Source organism: Porites lutea, chromosome 11, assembly GCF_958299795.1.
Source record: "Porites lutea chromosome 11, jaPorLute2.1, whole genome shotgun sequence".
Taxonomy (NCBI): Eukaryota; Metazoa; Cnidaria; class Anthozoa; order Scleractinia; family Poritidae; genus Porites; species Porites lutea.
The window spans coordinates 13049920-13070707 of record NC_133211.1 but is presented as its reverse complement, the minus strand read 5'-3'; the positions used below and the strand labels follow the sequence as shown (position 1 = coordinate 13070707).

The 20788-nt window shown below is 39.5% G+C and overlaps 3 protein-coding genes across 4 annotated transcripts; 1 reads left to right on the top strand and 2 right to left on the bottom strand.

Annotated features, from left to right (window-relative positions):
• Window positions 1-269: 269 nt before the first annotated feature.
• LOC140951693 (uncharacterized) lies at window positions 270-16183 on the bottom strand. Its single transcript, XM_073401002.1, has 13 exons — window positions 15739-16183; window positions 14632-14801; window positions 13710-13883; window positions 12566-12891; window positions 11888-12167; window positions 5502-5725; window positions 4565-4833; window positions 4146-4216; window positions 3991-4040; window positions 3545-3907; window positions 2588-2861; window positions 1694-1970; window positions 270-1273 (listed from the first exon to the last, which is right to left on the bottom strand). The coding sequence occupies exons 1-13, from the start codon at window positions 15915-15917 to the stop codon at window positions 1210-1212; spliced, it is 2721 nt and encodes a 906-aa protein (XP_073257103.1). The 5' UTR covers window positions 15918-16183; the 3' UTR covers window positions 270-1209.
• Window positions 6870-10399, bottom strand: LOC140951690 (kelch-like protein 24a). The gene is made up of 2 exons (XM_073401000.1): window positions 9458-10399; window positions 6870-8447 (listed from the first exon to the last, which is right to left on the bottom strand). Exons 1-2 carry the CDS (start codon window positions 10271-10273, stop codon window positions 7488-7490), a joined length of 1776 nt encoding a protein of 591 aa, XP_073257101.1. The 5' UTR covers window positions 10274-10399; the 3' UTR covers window positions 6870-7487.
• A 47-nt stretch (window positions 16184-16230) lies between the features above and the next one.
• LOC140952049 (protein HGH1 homolog) lies at window positions 16231-20698 on the top strand. Of its 2 annotated transcripts, none has more exons than XM_073401458.1 (3): window positions 16231-17121; window positions 18674-18864; window positions 19979-20698. In XM_073401458.1, the coding sequence occupies exons 1-3, from the start codon at window positions 16386-16388 to the stop codon at window positions 20207-20209; spliced, it is 1158 nt and encodes a 385-aa protein (XP_073257559.1). In that variant the 5' UTR covers window positions 16231-16385; the 3' UTR covers window positions 20210-20698. The 2 variants fall into 2 exon arrangements, with proteins under 2 accessions (XP_073257559.1, XP_073257560.1); XM_073401459.1 differs by having other exon boundaries at window positions 19957-20165.
• The last annotated feature ends 90 nt before the right edge of the window (window positions 20699-20788 follow it).

Sequence of the window (20788 nt, the reverse complement as noted above, 5' to 3'; positions counted from 1 at the left end):
AACATCGTTGCGTAATGAGATCTAATAAATTAGGCGCTGGGTTTCAAGGGTTCGCCACAGGAAGTCATTTAATAGTATGCTTGCATCGGCATTATAATTGGAGTAAGTAAAAACGCGCTCCGCACGGTTCTAAAGCCAAGGGACAGTCAGACGGATCGGAAGGACGGAATTTTCAAAGCACGAGCGGAATTATGCCGACCCGACTGACTCCTCATGAGTCTCTATGGGCGTAGAGTGTTCTGTCTAAAGTAAGGAATGCAGTGGAGACGTTACACTGAACACAAATTTATTCTCGTTTAATATGTACAAATAAACTTTAAAATAAACCTGAAGAAGCTAATCATAGTAAACATTTCTGTTTACCAAACATGATTTATCAAGCTTTGTAACTAGCCAGTGCAAATTAATAGGTTCAAAGATTATCTCGGGTCTAACCTTCAGTTTATAAAGCTTACGTTAAAACAATTAAAATTTGCAAGAGGTGAATGAAAATCCTCCACAAAATGCGCGGTTTACGACGCGAATCTGAAGCTACTTGTTTGTTTGGAAATAAATACCTTTTTATAAAAACCTGCGAAAACCAGGAGAAAATATTACACCCTAAGATGACTCATAGAAAACCCTGAAAATATTTTAACCCTTAAATTTACGTAAATATATTCCACGTGGAAAAGATATATACACGCTTCTTTAAACGAAAAAAACATAACACCAAGTGACAGTGGGCTGCACATGTTAACTGCAACATGTTAAATATACAAAACCGCGCGTGTATACACTTTTAGAAATCATTGGATGGAGGAATTCCACTGAAATGGATGAACAGCTAGAATTTGTTCTTTCATCTTGCGGTCTCGTTAATCGGCTACCTCGAAGTCAAATGATTTCTAACGATGAACAAACTGATTCGCGCCAGAAGTCTCTGAGGGGAACAGTGAAAAATCTATGACGTCGCGGTTTCTCTGCCCTCGCCCGCCTTTGTTACTTTGCGCCCAACCCAAACCGTCATGCTACGCAGGCTACCGCAAACGTTCACCGATAACCCCACCGTTGTTTTGGTTTGTTTGTTTGTTTACAAATCTATTAATGATTAGTTAAATATATAACATGTATAAACACCGTACGTTCAAGGAAAGTACGTAAAGTCAGTGCGTAAGTTTGTTAACTATGATGTAACTTCATGGGATCAGTAACCCAACTGGTACATTGTTAGCGATTCTTGGCGAGTTTTTCTAGTAGACGACAGACTAGGGCAGTCCATCCTGTCTGGTGACTGATGAGAAAGAAAGAAAATACAATTAGGTGAACATTGTTATTAAATGGTGTACATATCGCCACCCCTCCCCCACTCCACTTCATGGCACGGTGAATGAGGGGAGTAAGGTGCGTAGTTATGCCATATGGCTGGTGCGTGTTCCAGGTAACAATAAACACGCCCAACATTCAGGTTAAATCAAATAATGTCATTCTAAATTGTACTAAAGTATGGATGAGAATTTGAAGTGTGACACTCGCAGACCATGATAATGACATCTATTGAGGGTATCGATTTTTTCGGGGTACCATGTATCTGACCATACACCTGACCTTTTGTTCAATGTGGTAGTTATTATTGAAAAGTCGGTGAATGAATTTTTCTGTGGTAAAAGAGGTTAGTAAGACAACATAAAACGCTTGGAACCTTATTACTTACCTAGCACCACACCCTCGTCCTGTTTCTGGATGGAAGTACTCGTAGAACAACACCAGATCGCTCCAGTGTGGATCATTGGCGTATCTCTCATCATCTCCGTGGCATGGCCTTCGTCCATTCTCATTGGGCAGAAACAAAGACACCACGCGCCTGCTCAGTTCAAGAGCAACATCACGCAAGCGCATGCGATTTCCCGACCGGGTGGGGCACTCGATCATCAATTTGTCACCAAAGAAATAGTCGTAGCGTTGTAGGGCCTCTATGAGGAGGTAGTTCACTGAAAATAGAACAAACACATCATTCAGTGACCATTAGATTACGTAATGCTGTAAGCTGGAGAAAGGTGATAAGTTGTAGCGACTTGACCGGAACAAAGGTAGGTAAAGGCGCACACGAGCCAAAGGCCCACACGGCCGGAGCTTATACCGGTTTCCGTAGCATGAAGCAAGCCTAGGAGTATTGCTACTTCCCCTGGCGCTGCCAGAATAAGCAAGTACCACTCCCGAATAGTCATCAATATGTCTCAAAGGCGGTATCTTCTTCCTTGGTGATTTTAAGGCCCTGGGCATTTTTCCAAGCGAAGAATGGAACCCATGCGCGATATCCCGCCCTGCAGCCTCTCTGCAGACTTGCTGTACAAAAACTGACTATTATTAAACCCTGCTGCGATTAATAAACTTGTACCTTTATTGATAACAATATAAACGTGCTTTTTTAACTAGTTCGAAGGTCGTCAACCAGTTGGCGCATATTGCGCCGAAATTCGCTTCTTCTGGATATCTTGTTTCCAAGGCCACAGTCCGTCTAATGTCATTCAACGAATGAGCGCAACTTTCGGTACAAACACTACAAAATTCTTTAAACTTGGTGGTTTATACTACAGTCGGTACTTACTGCAAACCCAGATAGGTCCACGCCAGTTGCTGTTCCCGCCAAACATGTACGTGTCCGACTCCCCTGGGACATAGTGCACACTGTAAACTTCGCCATTCAGCTCCAGTTTATATGGATTCTTCTCGTGAAACTTGGACAGAGAACGAATGCCGTATGGTGACAGAAATTCCTCTTCGTCTAACATATAACTGAGCACGCGGACGAGTTGGTCTTTGGTGGGAATGGCCAGTAAATGATGGTACTCGCTTTCGCCATGTGATTCCATGTACGATACCTACAAAATGGCGGGAAAATCAGTTGGGAAGGAACTGTGCTTGGACTTTAAGTTTCTGGTGCGTGGCGGGAAAACACGGAGACCAAGCTGTGTGACACTTTTAATTACAGCAGTTGACTGCCATGTTTTGTGTAATTCAAAATAGACTTCCGGTTTTTGTTTTATGTATCACATGCCAACAGACATGGCTTGGAACCTTCCACGGAATATTATCTATGAATCAATACACAGACGAAGAAAAAAAGAACACAAAGAGGAAAGGGAACAAGCAAATATACTGAAACGATAACTCAAGTTAGAATTTCACCTGGTAGGGGTAAAACTAGTTACCTACTACTTACAAGTATGGTCCGGGACAACCGAGGGATACAACTCCGTATGTGGTTAAAGTAGAACGTAGAACATAGACCTGACCTGCGGACCACTCAGGTTATTCTGCTACGTTGGAAAACGTTACTATGGAGAGCGAAAGCGGCGAATTAAACGGTTCCTCGAGCGTACTCAACTACTCGTACTGAGGGTCGCCATCTATAGTTTTTGCTAAATACATGTAGTGAGTTTATACACTTATGCTTTCCATGTTAGATTCATTAAATGGTCGCTAACGACAGTTCCATGAAGGTCTTATTTATGTCAGTAAATATGTAATACAGGACTTTTTTCATAACACTCGAGCCACTAACCTGAGAAGCTAAGTCTTTCCTGTTTTTCATAAACCAGTCAAGCCGCTTCTTGAATCCGGGAAGTGTTTTCATGTACTCGTCATCAAGGACAAGACAAGCCATAAGAGGAACGAGGCCAACCATACTGCGTACGCGTAATGCTAAAGAGCAAGTGCCCGTACTAAGATGGTCGTAGTAAAAACCATCTTGTTCATCCCACAAGCCCACACCGTCAGACATTTGGTTAATAGCATCTGATATTTGAGTGAAGTGCTCAAAGAACTTAGAGGCCATGTCTTCGTAGGTATCGTCTTGCATTGCGAGATCTAAAGCGATGTTGAGCATTATCACACAATAGAACGCCATCCACGCTGTACCATCAGCCTTAAAGAAAAAGAGCAGATTAATTAGTACACGTAGGATATGTCACATTACCCAAAGATGACAAAAAGATTGAGTAATGGCACCTGTAAGAGCAAGGCGTGGATTGGCAAATCCTTGGACCGATCAAAGATTCCTACAAAAAGACAGAGCAACCTTTAATAATAAATCTAGTTAAGTAAGTTACGTACGATTCAAGTCTAAGCACAATTTGACTAGAGGATGGAGCAAGTGTCCTTACCAATGTTATCAAGACCAAGAAATCCCCCGCCAAAAATGTTCTTACCAGAGGGATCTTTCCGGTTCACCCACCTAAGAAAATGAAAAAGAAACACAAGAGCTTGATAAGGTTTACTTCCTCTTCACGCTTCTCCTCCTGTTCCTGTTATGTTTTTAGCCAATAGTTCGTCCATTTCTTCCTCATGAAACGAGTTAAATATTCCGCCATTTTGTACTCACTACCAAAACAACTCAACCTCGTCCCCAGCTGTTCAGTTTTCTGGCCATTAAGCCGCACAATTGACGTCATTTTTCACATATCTCAAAATTCTTCCAAATTTGGTCGGCAGTAACTGGTTATGATATATAACGCGTGGGTTTTTAGTCAATCAGCAACGAAGAAATATTTTGAATAAATAATAATGGACATTTATGCCTTACCAAGTGAAATTAATAAGCAGTTTCTGAAAACAGCGCGCCAGGAATTCGTCATCCCGTGCTCCTTTGCGTCCCGTCATCTTGTAGACCATAAGACATGCGAGTGCATGAACAGGCGGGTTCACATCACCCAAGGCAAACTCATAAGCTGGCATCTGGCCATTTGGCGCCATGTACCACTCTCGAAGGAATAGGATTAACTGATCTTTTGCAAACTGAGGGTCTATTTTGCTCATGGGAAGCATGTGGAAAGCGAGGTCCCAAGTGGCGTACTGAAAGAGTTGGAGTGAGATTAGAAGTGCGCTTTGGTTCGAAAGCAACATTAAGCATAAAAAAACAAGCATGATAGGGTTTCGACGTGCCTAAAAATACATCTTCCCAATGGAATCAAAACCTTTACAGTTGATTACACCTCTCCAACGACAGTCTCTGGCTTTCAACAGGAGACTGCAGTTTCCATTGACAAGATGAAGTTTTTTTTCCAACCGCGGCAGGATTAGCTTAGTCGGCAGAGCGCTAGACTGCAAAGCGGGAGGTTGGGGTTCGATTCCCGGGGCCGGACCGATACTCAAGGTCTTAAAATAACTGAGAAATGAAGGTACTAACTTACTTTGCCCTGCAAATGGCTAGGCCTTCGCGTGGCTCAGATGACCACGTAAAATGGCGGTCCCGCCTCCAGATGAAAACGTAAAAAGAGTGGCCCCTATTTAGTGCTAAATACATTGACAACTCAAATAAGGTGGTTTTTTTCCATTTTGGACATTTATTCGTTTGCACAAACGATGAAGATTCTAAAACGCATTTTAGAGCTGAAATATTTCACATATTTTAAGGACGCTGCGCAGATGATGCCACAGAGAAATTTTTAGCTAAAAAAGCATAGCACGCTTTCTGGCGTTGCAACACTTGCAAGAAATAACAGTATGGGAACTTAATCTACCCAGGGATACTCCCACTTGTCCGGCATGGATACAACATCTCTGTTAAACAACTGTCTCCACTCTGCTTCAGAGTTCCTTCCATTGAACCTATCAAGGGGTGGGGTCGGCATCTCCGGGTCACCAGTCAACCAGTCTTTAATGATGTAATGATAGAACTGCTTGCTCCACAACAGGCCAGCGTAGGACTGACGAGACACCTCGGTTTCCTCTGGAGTCAAGCCAGCTGAAAAAATGAAGAGAATGAAAACTGAGGCTGCGCAAGTCAAGGTTGCTCCTGCGCAAGTCACAGTTGCTCCCCCGCTCATGAACTCTCCACTCGATTGGTTTATTAAATCACAAACCATGGTCTTAATAGATTTGGGTGGCTCGTCTATGCCTATTGAATGCAACGCCTTGATTCTTCTAAGTGGCTTTTTGCGATGTTGTTAAGTTTGATTTTAACCTTTCTGCTAGTGTAACCGAGTGCTTTTATTCGAGGAATAACTTTGGAAACAAAATTTAACCTCACCGATAAAGATGACAGTGTTTTGTTCTCTTGTGCTGTAAATATATATTTAAAATTCAGCAGAAGTGTTTGCATCAGTAGAAATCCAAACTTGTTCTTTCACGCTGTTGCTGGTACTGTTATAAAGTATTTTTGACTAGGCATGGGTGGAGGTGGACTACAAGTTGAAAAGTGAAGCCGACACTTTCCTAGTTTTAAGCTGTTAAACGGATAAATTCTAAAACTACTTCGTATGCTTTGCTTAAACCTAGAAGAAAAGATTTATTTCCAGCAGACTCTCGTAACGCTTTTCTTATTTGCTTGTGAATTCGTAATCCCATCACCCAAAGAAAGCACCAATGCTCAACTATAATCAATACCAATTGACGTTTAACTATCTTTTTTTTTGGTTTCTCACTGCGACAGCAAAAAATATATTTCCACCATGCCGGATGGGGTATAGAGCTACGAGGAGGCGAGAAGGGAGGGGAAAGGGAAAAAATGTAAGGGGGGGAGAGGGGGAAATTCACCGTTTTTTCTCCATGACATCGATTATCCATTCCTAGTATTCACACAGAAGATGTTCTGCCAATGGCAATGAATCTATACTGTAAAGCGCAGTCAAACAGAAGAAAAAAGTTCACTATTTTTGATACTTTGCATGCAGTAAATGAAATTACTCAATTTTATCAACTCAATAAGTTTTAAATGCACGTAGGCGACGTACATAAGTTAAAAAATATGAACTGCGGGTATGAAGCTATGAAAAGAAATGATCCTCGCAGTTTTGCACAAATTTGCGTGTGAAACGTTGAAATTTACGGGCTACGGATTGTCAACAAGCAATGCTTTTCGCCCTGTTTCCATGTCACGGTGAATAAAGTCTTATGAAATAAATAGGAAAACTGTCTAAGGTGTTGAACCGAGGGAGGGGGTTAAAATACTACACACCAACATAGGGAACTGTTCATTTATTCACAAACTAGATGTCCATATCACTCCTACTAAAAGCATGTACCACGAATATAATCATGCATAGTCATTCTTAGCTACAGTAAACTGTTAATACATGTTATCGTTCCGATTGTTATAAACAAGATACAAGAAAATCTGATAATAAAGGAACTTAAAATTCATAGGTAGCGTATTTCAAAGCCACGGGGGCAAGAATAACGGTTTGATTTTACTGATTTAAACCCTTCAACAAAGAGTTAGAATATTCAAAACATAAGAGCTGTCTGTCAAAGGAGGCTTAAAAACAGATGCTCTGTCTCCTGCATTAGGCAGTGGATGCATCTCTTTCTTGTCTAAAATTCTACTTATCTGCTGAGCCATTCAGAGATATTTTTTGCCTGTAGTAGTTGTGCATTTTCCAACTTATTTTTACCATAATAATGATAAGCTGGTTTTTCAACTTGCAATGATTTAAAAATGCTTTTTCATTACAACTGTGTATATAAGTGATGGCCTATAAATTACTCGGCTTTGCGTTTTTGCGATGTCAGCCCTTCATACCCTCCTTCAATGGAAGATAACATAAGGCTGCATTTGCGCTAACGTGTCTAAGACCCTCCCAATCACTCAAACAAACAGGATAAAGCTCTGTGGATGGGATTCTAATACCACTGTCGACAAGAAATTTGTTAATGATGAAATACACTTTACCCTCTATTTCAACAGCCCCAAGGTTGTTTGGGGGAATGTGATATTGGTTCACATCTGACCACTTGACGTTGTTCTTGTCATAGACAGAGACATGAGCAGGTTCTCTATCTGGGATGTCAGCTCCCCTTCCCCCCGCAGCGTAAAGTTTTTGGTTTACAACAAAAGGGGTAAATCCATAGGAATTCAATCCGTTGGATCTTAGTATGATCCACCAATTGCTTGACTCCGAAAAGCTCTGCCTCACAACTCGCTTAACTGTGCATGTTTCTGGATGAGGTAATGGTCTCCCAGTGTAGGAATGGTAAACCAATTTACTGTAAGTGCATTCAAAAAATGTATTAAGCCTTGAATCAAACACTGCTGCTCCATTGTAACAAACATTATCTAAAGAAAAACCGAACAGATACCGTTCTCGGACAAAATTCTCTTGATCCGTGCCCATTGAACATACTCTACTAATACTTTGCCACTGGCGCTTAGCAAAGCTATACCTCTGTGGGTAAGTGTTACAATCAGAACTGACTGCATACAAGAAGTCACTCATCTTACACAAACTGTTTATTGAACCAAGGGGGCGTGGTAGCTTTTCCCAAAGATTTTTGTCAATGTTGTAGCTGTAAACATGGCTACTTCCGCAGTCATTAACAGCTACGTACAAGTTGTTCCCAACAACCTCTGTACAAACACAACGATCTCCTCCAGGCAGAACTGCCATGGAAGGTAAAGGCTTCCAGAGTTTGGTTTCCACATCAAAGTACTGGGCCTGGGACCTTTTAGGTAATATGGCTACGAGAACCTACGAGGTGCAAAGAGATGGTCAAAAATTAATTAAACAGCAATGCACAGGCGCGCTGTAACGCTATTGAAATAGTTGTCAAACAGAGTAAGTCCTTTGGTAAAAGGAATGGCATGTAAATCATTTGATTAGCGCTCGTGCAAACTTTGGTAATCTGCTAAGAAATTCATGGTTGTTACAAAACAAATCCATGTAAGCCTTGGTTGGCTCTAGCCAAAAAACCTTTCAGCGAATCTTTAATATTTCATGATCATTCTCCATCTGCTTAGTAACAGCTTTAAACTTTTCCTTTGAATACTTCGAAGGAAAAAAAAATTTCTATTAATTTTAGTGTTGAAAGGTAAACCTCGGGGAAAGGATGGACAGTAGCAAATCTAAGCTCTCTTTTTCCTTCCCCATTTTTCTTCGCCCTGCCTCCCTTTTAAAAAAGTCTGGCACACAGGGTAAGCTTACAGAGATACACTTCGATCAACAATCACTTCCTTTTTATGTGCATCATGAAAATATCAAGCCCTCACAGCACAAAGATATTTGTAAAAAAAACCGTTGGCACTGTTGCTTATATAGAAATGTTCCTAGCGCCGTACCCTGCGATCAGAGACCCTTCAGTTCAAGGCCCTGCCCTATCAAATAAAAAGATCGAAGGGCCTCTGCTCACATAGACTATGAATAGTCCCCATTTCTCCTCAGGGATAGTAGGGCGAGCAAAACGTGAGCGCCCGTGAAAATCATCCCACGGGAAATAGGTGAGATGCGGCGGGGAAAGAGAAAAATGTCTCCCCGCAGCGTTTCGCTCGCTCTACTATCCCTGAGTAAAAATGGAGTACTCTTGGTTTACTGCTCGCTCTCCACGCCTGGCCGAGCAGGCTACAGAGAGCGAAAAGTTGGCATTTAATTTTTCTCACCTGCAATGTAATCAAACTTTTGTGCTTTTGTATTTTCTGATCCTTTGCGTATCTTTGATTCGTTTACCAAGGGAAATATGAAGACAAATAAAGTCTTTTCCTTACCTGGCCTGGAGTTCGGGGCTTTGTTTTCTCTGCAAACTTTGACATTTGAGAAGGCGCATTGAAGTAAAGAGACGCATCGATCAAAATTTTGTGTATTTCTGGAAGCTTCTGGATTTCCTCTGTGTTTAGCTCCTCAATTAACACTCCAACATCCACCAGGCCAAGACGGACTGCTTCAATAATTTTAGCAGCGACTGGAAGCCTTTCCTCCTTATGGTGATTTATCCAACGCATCACAGATTTGAAGACGAATGTCTCCGATGGAGCGCTGAGGTCATCTCGAACGAGAAGGCTCAATAATTGGTCTGGGTTAATCTGGGAAAGGAATGCTTCATTGCCGCAGACATCTTTATAAATTGAAGCCATCTTATGCTGTACATTTTCTTGTAATTCTTTCAAACCATGTCTATCGGCGACTGCAGACAACTGACAATAACGTTGGAAATCAAACCTGTCTTGAACGAAATGTACATTCAAGAAATCACAGCATTGGTGGACAATGTTTGTAATCTGGAGATGGTTAGCGGCGGCAAGAACATCAAATACGTTTTCCTTGTTGGCACAGAGTTCTCCAGTGTAGATGGAATTCAACAGAACACGCAAAGCTTCAGCTGAAATGCTCGGTTCTTTCAGCTCAATAACTTCCTGTTTCGACTCCTTCATTCCATTCGTAAACATGGCATGAAAATAGTCGCTATTTGCTGCGAGTACAATACGATGAGCTGGAAAGAGGGTGTCGCTTACTTGTAAACGCACATCGATGAATTCTTCTTGATCTCTGAACTGTGCTAGTTTGGACAACAGAGTGTTAGCCATCTTCGTTCCGTCTCGAAAAGTTGGCTGAGCTGCGATGCGATATTTTGATTACTGGCACCGCCCCAAATATTTGACGAACCACCGCTGCTGATTGACAACTACGAAAACCGGAAGTTTAGACAGCATCAGCTTGCCAGCTCTTCCACTTATAATTTTTTTTCTATCTTTTTTAAGACCCATTTATTAAATCTTTTTTTATCAGCAATAATGCATAAAAAAGTAATATGGTACGCATTTCAATGATTTGAAATACTGGATGTTTTATTTATGAAGACAAACTCAAGACTTAGTTTAATATTATAAAGCAAGCGGTTCCAAGTGACTCATTCAGACACCGAAGCAGAGGATCTCCATCCAAATTTGTGCTCAATCCCGTAATCCGCTAGTTACTTTCGGCATTCCGGATCCTATGCATACTTTCAATCTTGAATCCCACCCCAATTTTGCTTTTAATCCTGAATCACAGCCCCGAAAGAAGGCAAATTCCCGATCCCAAAATAGCTGTCTTACCCTCGTTTGGGCTCATAAGTGTGGCATAGCCATCAGGCCCCTGTACACTGATTAGCTATGTTCAGGGGCCCTTTACTGCTGAGGCGAGTGCAAAACACTTTAAAGTGCCACCCCCACACAACTCATTTTGCTTTTAAGGTTTTGTATTTCCTAGTGTCAAGTGACAATAAGTGGGCTGTAAACAAGCAAGAGTCTACATCCTGGAACAAGATTATGTTACAGTGAATATCGTAGAGTTCTGCTGACAAGTAGAAGCAACTGATTTGTCTGTCACTCCCGTAGGGTGACGTTTCTAGCCTCCTCTTCTAAAACGACTTTTCAGCACATTGATGATTCTCCAGAGGAAAAAATTCAAAAATGGGGTGGTTATTTGAGAAGGAGGGGCAAATGTTGGAGCGCACAATTAAAGTTGTTTAACTAACCTCTGTCATTACCTCATCAGCCAAATGAAAGGGTAGTTTACCCCTACTCACTCTACTTAGTTTAAAATTGAGACTATCTTTTCCATCTTGTCTAAAAACGGATTTCAATTTTTTGCTAACTTGGATGTTCTTTAAAGAAATTTTTATTCTTTTGATCTAAAAATATGGTCAAGGGTATAAAAACATCACTTAGAGCAAATTTGAAAAGGGCTTAGGGCTGACATGTAAGTAAGCCTCCTTGACCAAAAAATTAAGCCTATGGCAACCAGGTTTAAGTAACGATGTCAACCAAAAAACAGGGGCACCCAACGACAATTTTTGGAAAATATCTGTTCAGAAGACGATTTGAGATCTAGAATTTTCGGAACATTTGTTGTTAAATTTCTTGCTTGCCTGCCTTTCCTAGGATTTTTGAACCCCCCAAAAATGGTATAATATTAAAGGTCTTTTCGGGAACCTTTTTTCTGGGTGAAATTTTCGAAAAGGTAAGTTTTGATCCCTATAATTTTCGGATCACTAGACTTTCAGCTGGGAAACCCGAACAGATGAAAAATTTTCAGGGGATAAAAATATGCTTACCATTTAAATACTAAAATACGTTCAACAATGCTATGTTTAAGTGGTTTTGAACTATATTCTCGTTGGGTGCCCCTGAAGTTGAAGATAAAATGTTTAAGCTTACATGGTATGGCAACATGATAGAATTCATTCGCTTCTTTGAGGCACCTCTGAATTACAGCTCCAAAATTTCTTTCAGCAAATGGTTCAGTCACAACATCTCCCTCAGCCACGAGTCGACACTGCAAGACTCGTTCCTCTCCAGAAGGAACAACCAGCAGGTAATGAGGGGCCACTTTGGTGCCTTTTTTCTTGGGGTTAACTGCATCTTTTTCACCATGGATGATAAAGCGATGAAAGGCATCCTTTGTGAATGTTGTGTAGTTGTCTATGCCATACAGATGCTGCAAAGATGAACAACAAAACATCCATCTGAAATACCATGACACCGTGTTCAGCTCTCTTTTTTCTTCCCTTGGGGGCACAGAACACCAATTTTCTGTAAAATAACTGTTTGAAGGTGCAAATATTGCCTAGAAATTTCTAAAGCTTGAGAAAGGCTTAAAATTTCCAGCTAACTGTTCCATTTGTCTAAAATAATGTTTGGGGTTTGTCTAACTTACCTACGATTTTAGGATTGCGTCTCCTGAAAATTTTTCTGTTAAGACACATCCCCTGGAATCTTCTTAATAAAAATATGGCTACTCCATATCCTCAACTTTCTACCACACCACCTAGGTAGCTAACTGTTAAGGATGAGATGAAAAGCCACCTAATATGTTAGGTGACTTAGGTGTCCTACCTCTGTGTTTGTTTCGTTCTCAGTAAACAGCAGCTCTGGGATCTCGTTGTCAGGTCCAACATCAACAATAAAATAGAACTTTCCTAAAGTTTCATGGCGACACTCCACACTGTCTTGAGTTTTCTGGATGATGCTTGCCTTCTTTGTACACCCTTCATGCTTACAGCCCCAGATCCAGGTGTTTCGAAACCACAATGTCGGCAAGACATGAAGCCGTGCAGTGTCAGGACCACGGTTTGTTACTGTGATACGGATGAGAATGTCATCTGGTGTATTCTTTGCATACTCAGCACAGACATCCCAGTAACGACTGTCATTAAACACACCTACAAAGATATTTTTTTGTTTCTTTTTTAAGAAAAGAATATTTTTAAAGTGACCCTAACAAGTCCAGTGCAAAAGATGAAACAAAGGATCACAAAGGGAAGACCAAAACTTCATATTGGAATCAGCGAAGAGCAGGTCAGAGACTTATACAATAGAGTTCTAGTACAGGTGCAAACAACTTTGCTATGTCATTTCATTTTTAGGGTAAAGCTTACTTCCCTTTGCCCTGGGGAAAAAATAACACAACATGCACAAAATTGTCAGTAAGAGCTGGGGGCTGGGTTTCTCCCCCACTCACTTTCAAAGGAAACAAATGGAAAATACTGTAGAACCAAAAGAACTTTATCATAGTTCAATTCCCCTTCTAATATGTTACAGGTCGAAATTAAATTCAGGTGAAAATTTTTAATCTAGGTTGATTCTCATTTTCATTTATCTCCTAGCCCTAATTCATGAATAATTTGGGCTGGAAGACAAAGGAAATAGAGAATCAACCTAGGTTAAAAAATTTTAACCTGTGAATTTAATTTTGACCAGTAACACCCCAGCAACTTGAAATCTTAGTCACAGCCCTGATGTAAAATACTTGTACATTGTAGCTGAGCTTCCAGGAGAATTTCAAATACTTTTAACAGGATGTTTATTAGAAAGTCTGAGGGGAGGGAATCTCTCAAACCATACATGTATACAAAAAAAAAAAAACAGTTTGATGCTAAACTGGAATCTTCACAAAGATGGAGGAGGGGGTGCAGTCTAATTTGACTTGAGGTCAATTTTATGGGTAGTTTTTTTTGAACAATGAACAGTATTTTCTCACCAGTATCACACAATTCAAATTCAGGCTCTTGACGTGATCTTCTTCGATTTTCATCAACAAGCCAGCTATAAGGATATTCATTCTGTGGGTACTTGTACAGGGCCTTCATGTAAGAATGAGTTGGTGTTGAATCAAGATAGTAGTAGCATTCCTTCACATCTTCACCATGATTTCCTTCAAAAATAAAAATCTATTTTATTAAGGAGATAATACTGAAAATCAGAAGATTCTAGAATGTATGCTAGTTGAAGGCCTACAAGATATTATGCAGCTGTAGCTGTAGTATTTTGACATGTAGGCAGCAACTCTGAGCAACGACTTTCATTTACTTTTCAAATTTTGCAGCCTTGGATAACATTTCCTGTTTTAACTTGGAATAGTATTTTACCCGCTATTCAGGTCTACATACTTGTTAATGTTTTAGACACAAGTATATAACATGGTGGCAGCAGTGGACAGCCCTTCTTTATTTGACAGAAATTTATGAAGGGGATTTTAAGTTTTGCCCTATGCAGAATTTTGGTTTTGGTTTTTATAAAAAGGAAAGTGTTTTTTTTATTTTATTTTCCTGTTTGGCAATGTTGGTTAATTTGTGAAAAAAAAAATCAGTTTTAATCAGCTACAAGGACTGTTATAAGTTCTTTTGAAAACTGGAGAGAAATATGTGAATAATTAGTCCTTTTTAAACTCTAGGGCCTTCAGTTTCCCCTGAATTTCATGTAAAGCTTAACTTTTTAAGTGGATTTCTTTGTTTTTCTTTTCTTCTTTTTTGGCATTTTCACAGTTTTCAATAGGCCCTAGCCTCAGTTATCTATGGTAGTTATATTATTTTATTTGTTAGCATACTACATAAATAAAGAGATTTTTACATCAAAACAATCTAAAGAATCCAGAAAAAAATACATATACGTAATATTCCAACCTTCAGTTCCAGTCAAACCAAACAGTCTTTCTTTAAGAATTGGATCTTTTTCATTCCACAAAGCCAACCCAAAACACAGCCGGCACTGCCGGTCTGTGATTCCTAGTAAACCATCCTCTCCCCAGCGATAAGCACGTGACCGGGCATGGTCATGAGGAAAAGAGTCCCAACTGTGGAAAGAAAACTTGGATTATTTTTAGAGGAAAGAATAAATTCTCATTTAAAGTCCTTTTATTATTGCTGTGTGAATAATTAATTAGCTATTGCTTAGAGCCTCTGATAGTACGCTTGGGTTACCTGCGCTAAAACAAGCAAAATTAATACTTGAGACACTTTGTAGGAAATTAAGATACCGTAGTTGTTCTTGTTTTAAAAGGAATTTCATCTTTGTGATGAAAACTGAAATGAACTCTTCATGATTGAAATCTTAATTTATGATGATATTAATGATATCATTTACACTAGGAGAAGGACCTGTTGCATAAACCTTACTGATCTTTTCCTTAGTCACTCATAAACAAACCAAGAAACTAAAATTAATATTTAGTTTACTGTCGTATATAATATAAGTGTAGGAGAAGCCCAGGGACCCAACTTAATGACGGGGGGGGGGGGGGTCCAAAGGGGGGGGGGGTCCAAAGGATTTTTTTGGGTGTGACATTTTGGCCAAAAGGGATTTTTTTGGGTATGCTAAAAAAAGTAGGGATTTTTTTGGGTAGACAAATTCTGAAGTTGGGATTTTTTTGGGTATAAAATATGAACCTCTGTTGGACCCCCCCCCGTCATTAAAATATGTGAATGTGAGTGGGGCCCCTGGGAGGAGAAGTCAGAAACAAATTTAAATTAAGTTGGTAAGCAGAGACTGTAATCAGGACAAAAGTTACATAACTTCTCAAGTCTTACTTGAGCTGCATCACAAACAGCAATATTGTTCAATAATCCTGAAATTTAGGTAACAATCACAAATAACCAATAAAATCACCACCAATGCACTGTTTATGTCTTGACAGACAAACATATCATAAGATTGATGCACGTTCAGCTCGGTGAAGTCGTTCAAATAATGATCATCAAAGTAATCTTAGCTTAAATTAAAGGCCGTCTTACCATGCCCCATCAAAAGAATAATCTTCTCTTACAGTTCCCCACTGCCTCTCTGATAAATAAGGCCCCCATCTCTTCCAGTTCTTCTGTCTTTTTTCATCTTCTTCAAGCCTTTTAGTTTCGGCTAAGTTTTTGTTTTCCAGGACGATCGTGGCCTGTCGTCTTAAGGGTTTCTTCAACATCTTGAACCAGCTGACTCAATGAATTTTCACCTGATTCTAACTGATTCTAATGCGGTCGCACTTGAAAATATCTAACACGATCTCACCCAAATTAAAGAAACCGCGGGAAATGCTTGCTAGGCGTCGAAAGAAGATGAAATTTAATACAGCTAGACCAAAAATATGCAAATATTGTCTTTGAATGGAGAAATAATAAGTCAGCCAATGAACTTTCGTTAACTTAAGTGCCTATAAATGAGTCACGGAATCACGAAATCAACACGTTCTTTTGACATTCCTCTTGAAGTCGTCAGCCTTGCATGTGAAATGGACAAGCAGAACATTGCTTTCATTTGGTGCCTGACAGCAGACATCATACACATCACTATAAATTTTAAAGGATCCAGTTAGATTAACCAACCAGACAACTACTAGCTGTCAGATTCGAAGACAAAAAGGTGCCATGCAAAGAACAACAAAGAAGCTCAAATGTATGATGAACCGGGAAGGTCTGGTGCAAACCGTCCTCTCGGGCCCGAGTCGGGCCCAGATTTCTGGCGTGCATCATTCATCATGGCGGATCAAGTGGATGAAAACACGGTTAAAGAACTTCTACCGTTTCTCTCGTTAGATGCTCGTGGCGATGTAAAAGCAATAGCACTAGATTACATCCTAGGGCTCTCTGGTTCTGATAGTGGCAAGAAATTTCTTAAGGAAAATGGCGAGTGTTTGAAACGCCTCTTGGATTTGACTAAAGATTCGGATTTAAGAACATGTGGGGTTGCCTTTTCGGCGCTAGTGAATTTATCAGCGGAGCAAGTGATCGCGGAAAAGCTTTTACAATACAACTTCATTGAACAATTTTTGGTCTACATGCTTAAACCAAACAGCGAACACGCGGGAAAAGCAGCGATGATTCTTTCCAACATCACCAGAACAGAAAACGGGTGTAGCGAGGTCTTAAAAGTCACTAAAAACTCAGCGGCTTGTGGCTTGCACAAAATTGTAGAGGTATTGTGCAAAGAGAATTACAATCCTCACTCTAATTTACAGTATATTGCGACCTTCATCAATAATTTGACGCAGGTACAAGAATTTCGAGACCTTATTTCAGATAAAGATCGTTGCATCATCCAACGGCTTTTGCCTTTCACCACCTACAATGCTTCAGTCATAAAAAGGGGAGGAATTGTCGGAACTTTGAAAAATTGTTGCTTTGAAACAGGTGAGTGGAAGCGTCCCGGTGGTGGTTACAGTTTCTCAGCAGTTTTAGTCCTTTTTTTTCCTACCTATTTTCTTTTTATTAATCAAATAAAGAAGCATAAACTAAATTAAAGTTTATGAGTCTATTATTATTTATTTGTTTTCAACATATTTGTACCTTACATTCAAATTAACACTAAAAGCACATACCGGAGGGTAGTAAGGTTCAACCCCCCGGAGGAGGGGGAGGGGGTGGGGTACTCCTTGGAATTCTTAGTAGAGGTGTGCCACCTGGTTCCCCAAATCCTGACCCTATTTGAGACCAAAACATGTCATTTTTCACACCCATCCCAGACCTGTTTCCAAAAATCCATACCCGTTTTCAGATCCCGCATAGAAACTCGTGAGGTTGACTTGTGGCAAGTCTTCTTTGATTATAGAGTTTCTAAAAGGCCTTTATTTTGTTCCTGGTTGGTTATGCGATTTAAAAGGACTTTTCATACCGGTTTGGCACGAAATTCATCGGTCGAAAATTCTACATGTGACGTCATGACAATTGACCAATAGAACAGTGAATGATGTTTCGTAACGCTTTCGACACAGCATATGTCAATCATTTTTTTCCCTCGTGAATTTATAACATGATTCAAATCCATTCAGACGAAACAAGTCAACCTTGAGACTTTGTCACTCGCTCGGTCACTGAGCGACCTCATTCATTGAAGCTCACTTCACTCACTTTTAAGAACTTATGAGAGGTCGACTTGTAGTAAGTCTCTTAGAACGCCAACAAAAAAGATTTCTTAAAATCCACTTCAAATTCACATATTTCTCTTTCTTTTTTATTCATTTGAATTTGAAATGATAAATACATTCATACACTCCTGCAGTTTCCTCGAAAACCATGCCTGATTGCAGACCAAAATGGGCAAAATCTATATAACCCATTTTCTGATGAAAACGGCACAAAAACTCCTTTTGGGTGGCACATATATTCCTATATGGCTTACATAAGGGAGCATCCCCCCTTCCCCTGAGGGTTCAACCCCACTATCTCTGGAACAGCAACAGGTTTATTAGCAAAAGAAAAGCTCTGAATGACTGCTGCACAGTTTTTGGCTGATTCCTTCACCATCATCAATTAATGACAAAGGCTGTCAAACTTGACTGGAATGGAGGGTGTTCATTAGGCATCGGAGATAAGAGAATTCTCAATTTACTACGCAGAATTCTCCGACTAATGTTTGGTAGCTTATGACTATTTTTTATTTAGATGTGGAACCTGTTTCAAAATATTTCCCTGTGATGTTACACCTTTCTCCTGCAACTAGTATTCTTAATGAAAAACCCCGGGAATGGCAATGCAATAGAGTACTAAAGTGTGACATCATAAAAATGAAATTTCTGATTACGTCATCACTTTAGTACTCTATAGCAGCTTTTGATAATCTCTATGCTGGTCATTTCATCAATAACGATTGTCATGATTTCGATTTCTTCAGAAATACCCCTTGAGAGACTCACCCTTTTGGAATGAAGTAACTGACTATTTCTCAAATTTTCTTTTCCTTCAGAATCACATGAATGGCTATTAAGTGATGCTGTGGATATCTTACCACACTTGTTACTTCCCCTCGCTGGACCTGAAGAGTTTCCTGAAGATGACATGGAGAAACTGCCTCCTGATCTACAGTATCTGGGTGATGATAAACAGAGAGAAGCTGATCCTGACATTCGTAAAATGCTGCTTGAAGCCCTACTACAGGTAGGTAAAAAGCCAGCTGGGGGGAGGTAGTTTAGAAGTGTACGATTTCCTGCTGGGACCCTGTAACCTTTGACCAATACCAGACCTAGTTTGGCTGAAGTTTGCTCCCCTAAACTAAGCTAAACTCTCAAAATCCCTCCCTATCCTTAAGTCGCTGTTTCCTAGAAATAACTGAGGTCAACACTTTCTTTGTGGGTAAACTATGACTTGCCAATTTCAATTTTTTGAGTGTTAGTTTCCTGTTTCCCTGTTAGTTCCCTGTTTCCCTGTTTCTAGACTTAGATCAGTTTCCTGGAAAATTATGTCATATTCTAGACCCAAACTCTCTGATTTCTACACCCTATCGCAGACTAAGGTTCAAGAAAAGCATACCCTTCACAGGGGCAAATATATAAGGCAGTACCTTCCCTGCCCCCCCTCCAATCAAATGATCCTTGATATGCTGAAGACTTACAACAGCTTTTACATTTATTGATTTCAATAAATTTATATATAATCATTGATTTTAGAATCATTATAAAAGCAGTCATTATTGAATGCATGAATGAGGCTAAATACTGATCTTGATCAAAGAATGATTTTTTTTGGCTTTATCTGTGCATTTTAAGACTTTTCATCTACTCCTGTGTAATTCAAAGAGAACATGTACTGAAACTAACTAAAAACCCCAAAAGGTAACTATTCTGATTATTTGATATGGTCATGTCATTTGTGATTTGAAGGAAAATAGGATTATTTTTGACAGTGACTGATTTTTTAACAATTTGTGCAGAAGACATGATCAGAGTGAAATTTAGTTGTATTTCATCAGTTAATGGTATCAATCTCTAGTTATTGACCTGATCACTGCACCTTCAGAGGTTAGGGTTCCAATCCTAGTATACTGTAAGCATGATTTTTTCCAGGTTTTCTTTTTGCAGCTGCCCAAGTTGTGTCTTTAACAGCGATGATTAACTTTGCATTTATGTTACTGTATTTGGCAGTCAAATGAGTCAGATTTGTTCAGTTAGTCTATCGGTGTTAGTTTTGCTTGAGTTTATGAATGAGTTATTATTGAAAAGCTCAGGAGTCATGCTGGTCTGACTGTATCAGTCCACCTCGATTTTATTTGTAGCTTTGTGCCACCAAACTTGGAAGAGAAACAATGAGAAAGAATAATGTTTACATTATCCTCCGCGAGTTAGACAACTGGGAAGAAAATGAAGAGGCAAAGGAAGCCTGCCTGAAAGTGATTCATGTTTTGATCGCAGACGAACCTCATCCAAGCAGGCAAAACCTGAAGGAAGTCAACATACCTGCTGATATAAAGTTTGATGACAAGCTTGAAACCAGCTCAAAAAAATGATCAACAATAAGGGAAAGTGGAACACTTGGTTCTACCTTAAATAAATCTTTTAATCGTAACTATAACAAAATTCTCAAATATGATTGGCTGTGTTGATTTCAGCGCTAAAAGGACAGTGTAATACGATGTAGCTAGGACACGTCATACCTAAGAGATTGTACTTGAATGTTTTTTTCTCTTTACTATCGAATACCTTGTGTTGTAATTTAAAAAAACTTAATGTTATAGTTATGATTAACTGGTAACAGAACTTCGTGTCATCCAAATCAGTTTGTAATCATACTCGTGATTAAGTTGGTAATCACTAATATGATTACAGACCAAATTGAACTCCACTCAGTTCTACTTTCATTATAAATATTATTTTCTGTCAGTTATAATTTTATACCTGAACTCAAAGATCCTCGGTATTATAGATGATTTTGTGAACAATAATATTTTATTTTTAATGAACATCACTACTGGGAATAAAATCAAAATCTATAATGATCTGTCTGTAAATGTCATACTTTGGGTGAAATATAAATACTAGAAAATGAATATTAAACTTACAATTAGTGCTTTTGGGAGAGAAATTAA

Excerpts from the sequence above, each read along its gene's own strand:
- LOC140951690 (XM_073401000.1), bottom strand. The coding sequence starts at position 10,273 with ATGGCTAACACTCTGTTGTCCAAACTAGCACAGTTCAGAGATCAAGAA. Across the intron at positions 8,448-9,457 it reads AGCCCCGAACTCCAGGCCAG|GTTCTCGTAGCCATATTACC; the intron begins GTAAGGAAAAGA and ends TGCACCTCGTAG.
- LOC140951693 (XM_073401002.1), bottom strand. The coding sequence starts at position 15,917 with ATGTTGAAGAAACCCTTAAGACGACAGGCCACGATCGTCCTGGAAAAC. Across the intron at positions 14,802-15,738 it reads TATTCTTTTGATGGGGCATG|TTGGGACTCTTTTCCTCATG; the intron begins GTAAGACGGCCT and ends TTCTTTCCACAG. Across the intron at positions 4,041-4,145 it reads TCTTGGTCTTGATAACATTG|GAATCTTTGATCGGTCCAAG; the intron begins GTAAGGACACTT and ends GTCTTTTTGTAG.
- LOC140952049 (XM_073401458.1), top strand. The coding sequence starts at position 16,386 with ATGTATGATGAACCGGGAAGGTCTGGTGCAAACCGTCCTCTCGGGCCC. Across the intron at positions 17,122-18,673 it reads AAATTGTTGCTTTGAAACAG|AATCACATGAATGGCTATTA; the intron begins GTGAGTGGAAGC and ends CTTTTCCTTCAG. Across the intron at positions 18,865-19,978 it reads TGCTTGAAGCCCTACTACAG|CTTTGTGCCACCAAACTTGG; the intron begins GTAGGTAAAAAG and ends TTTTATTTGTAG.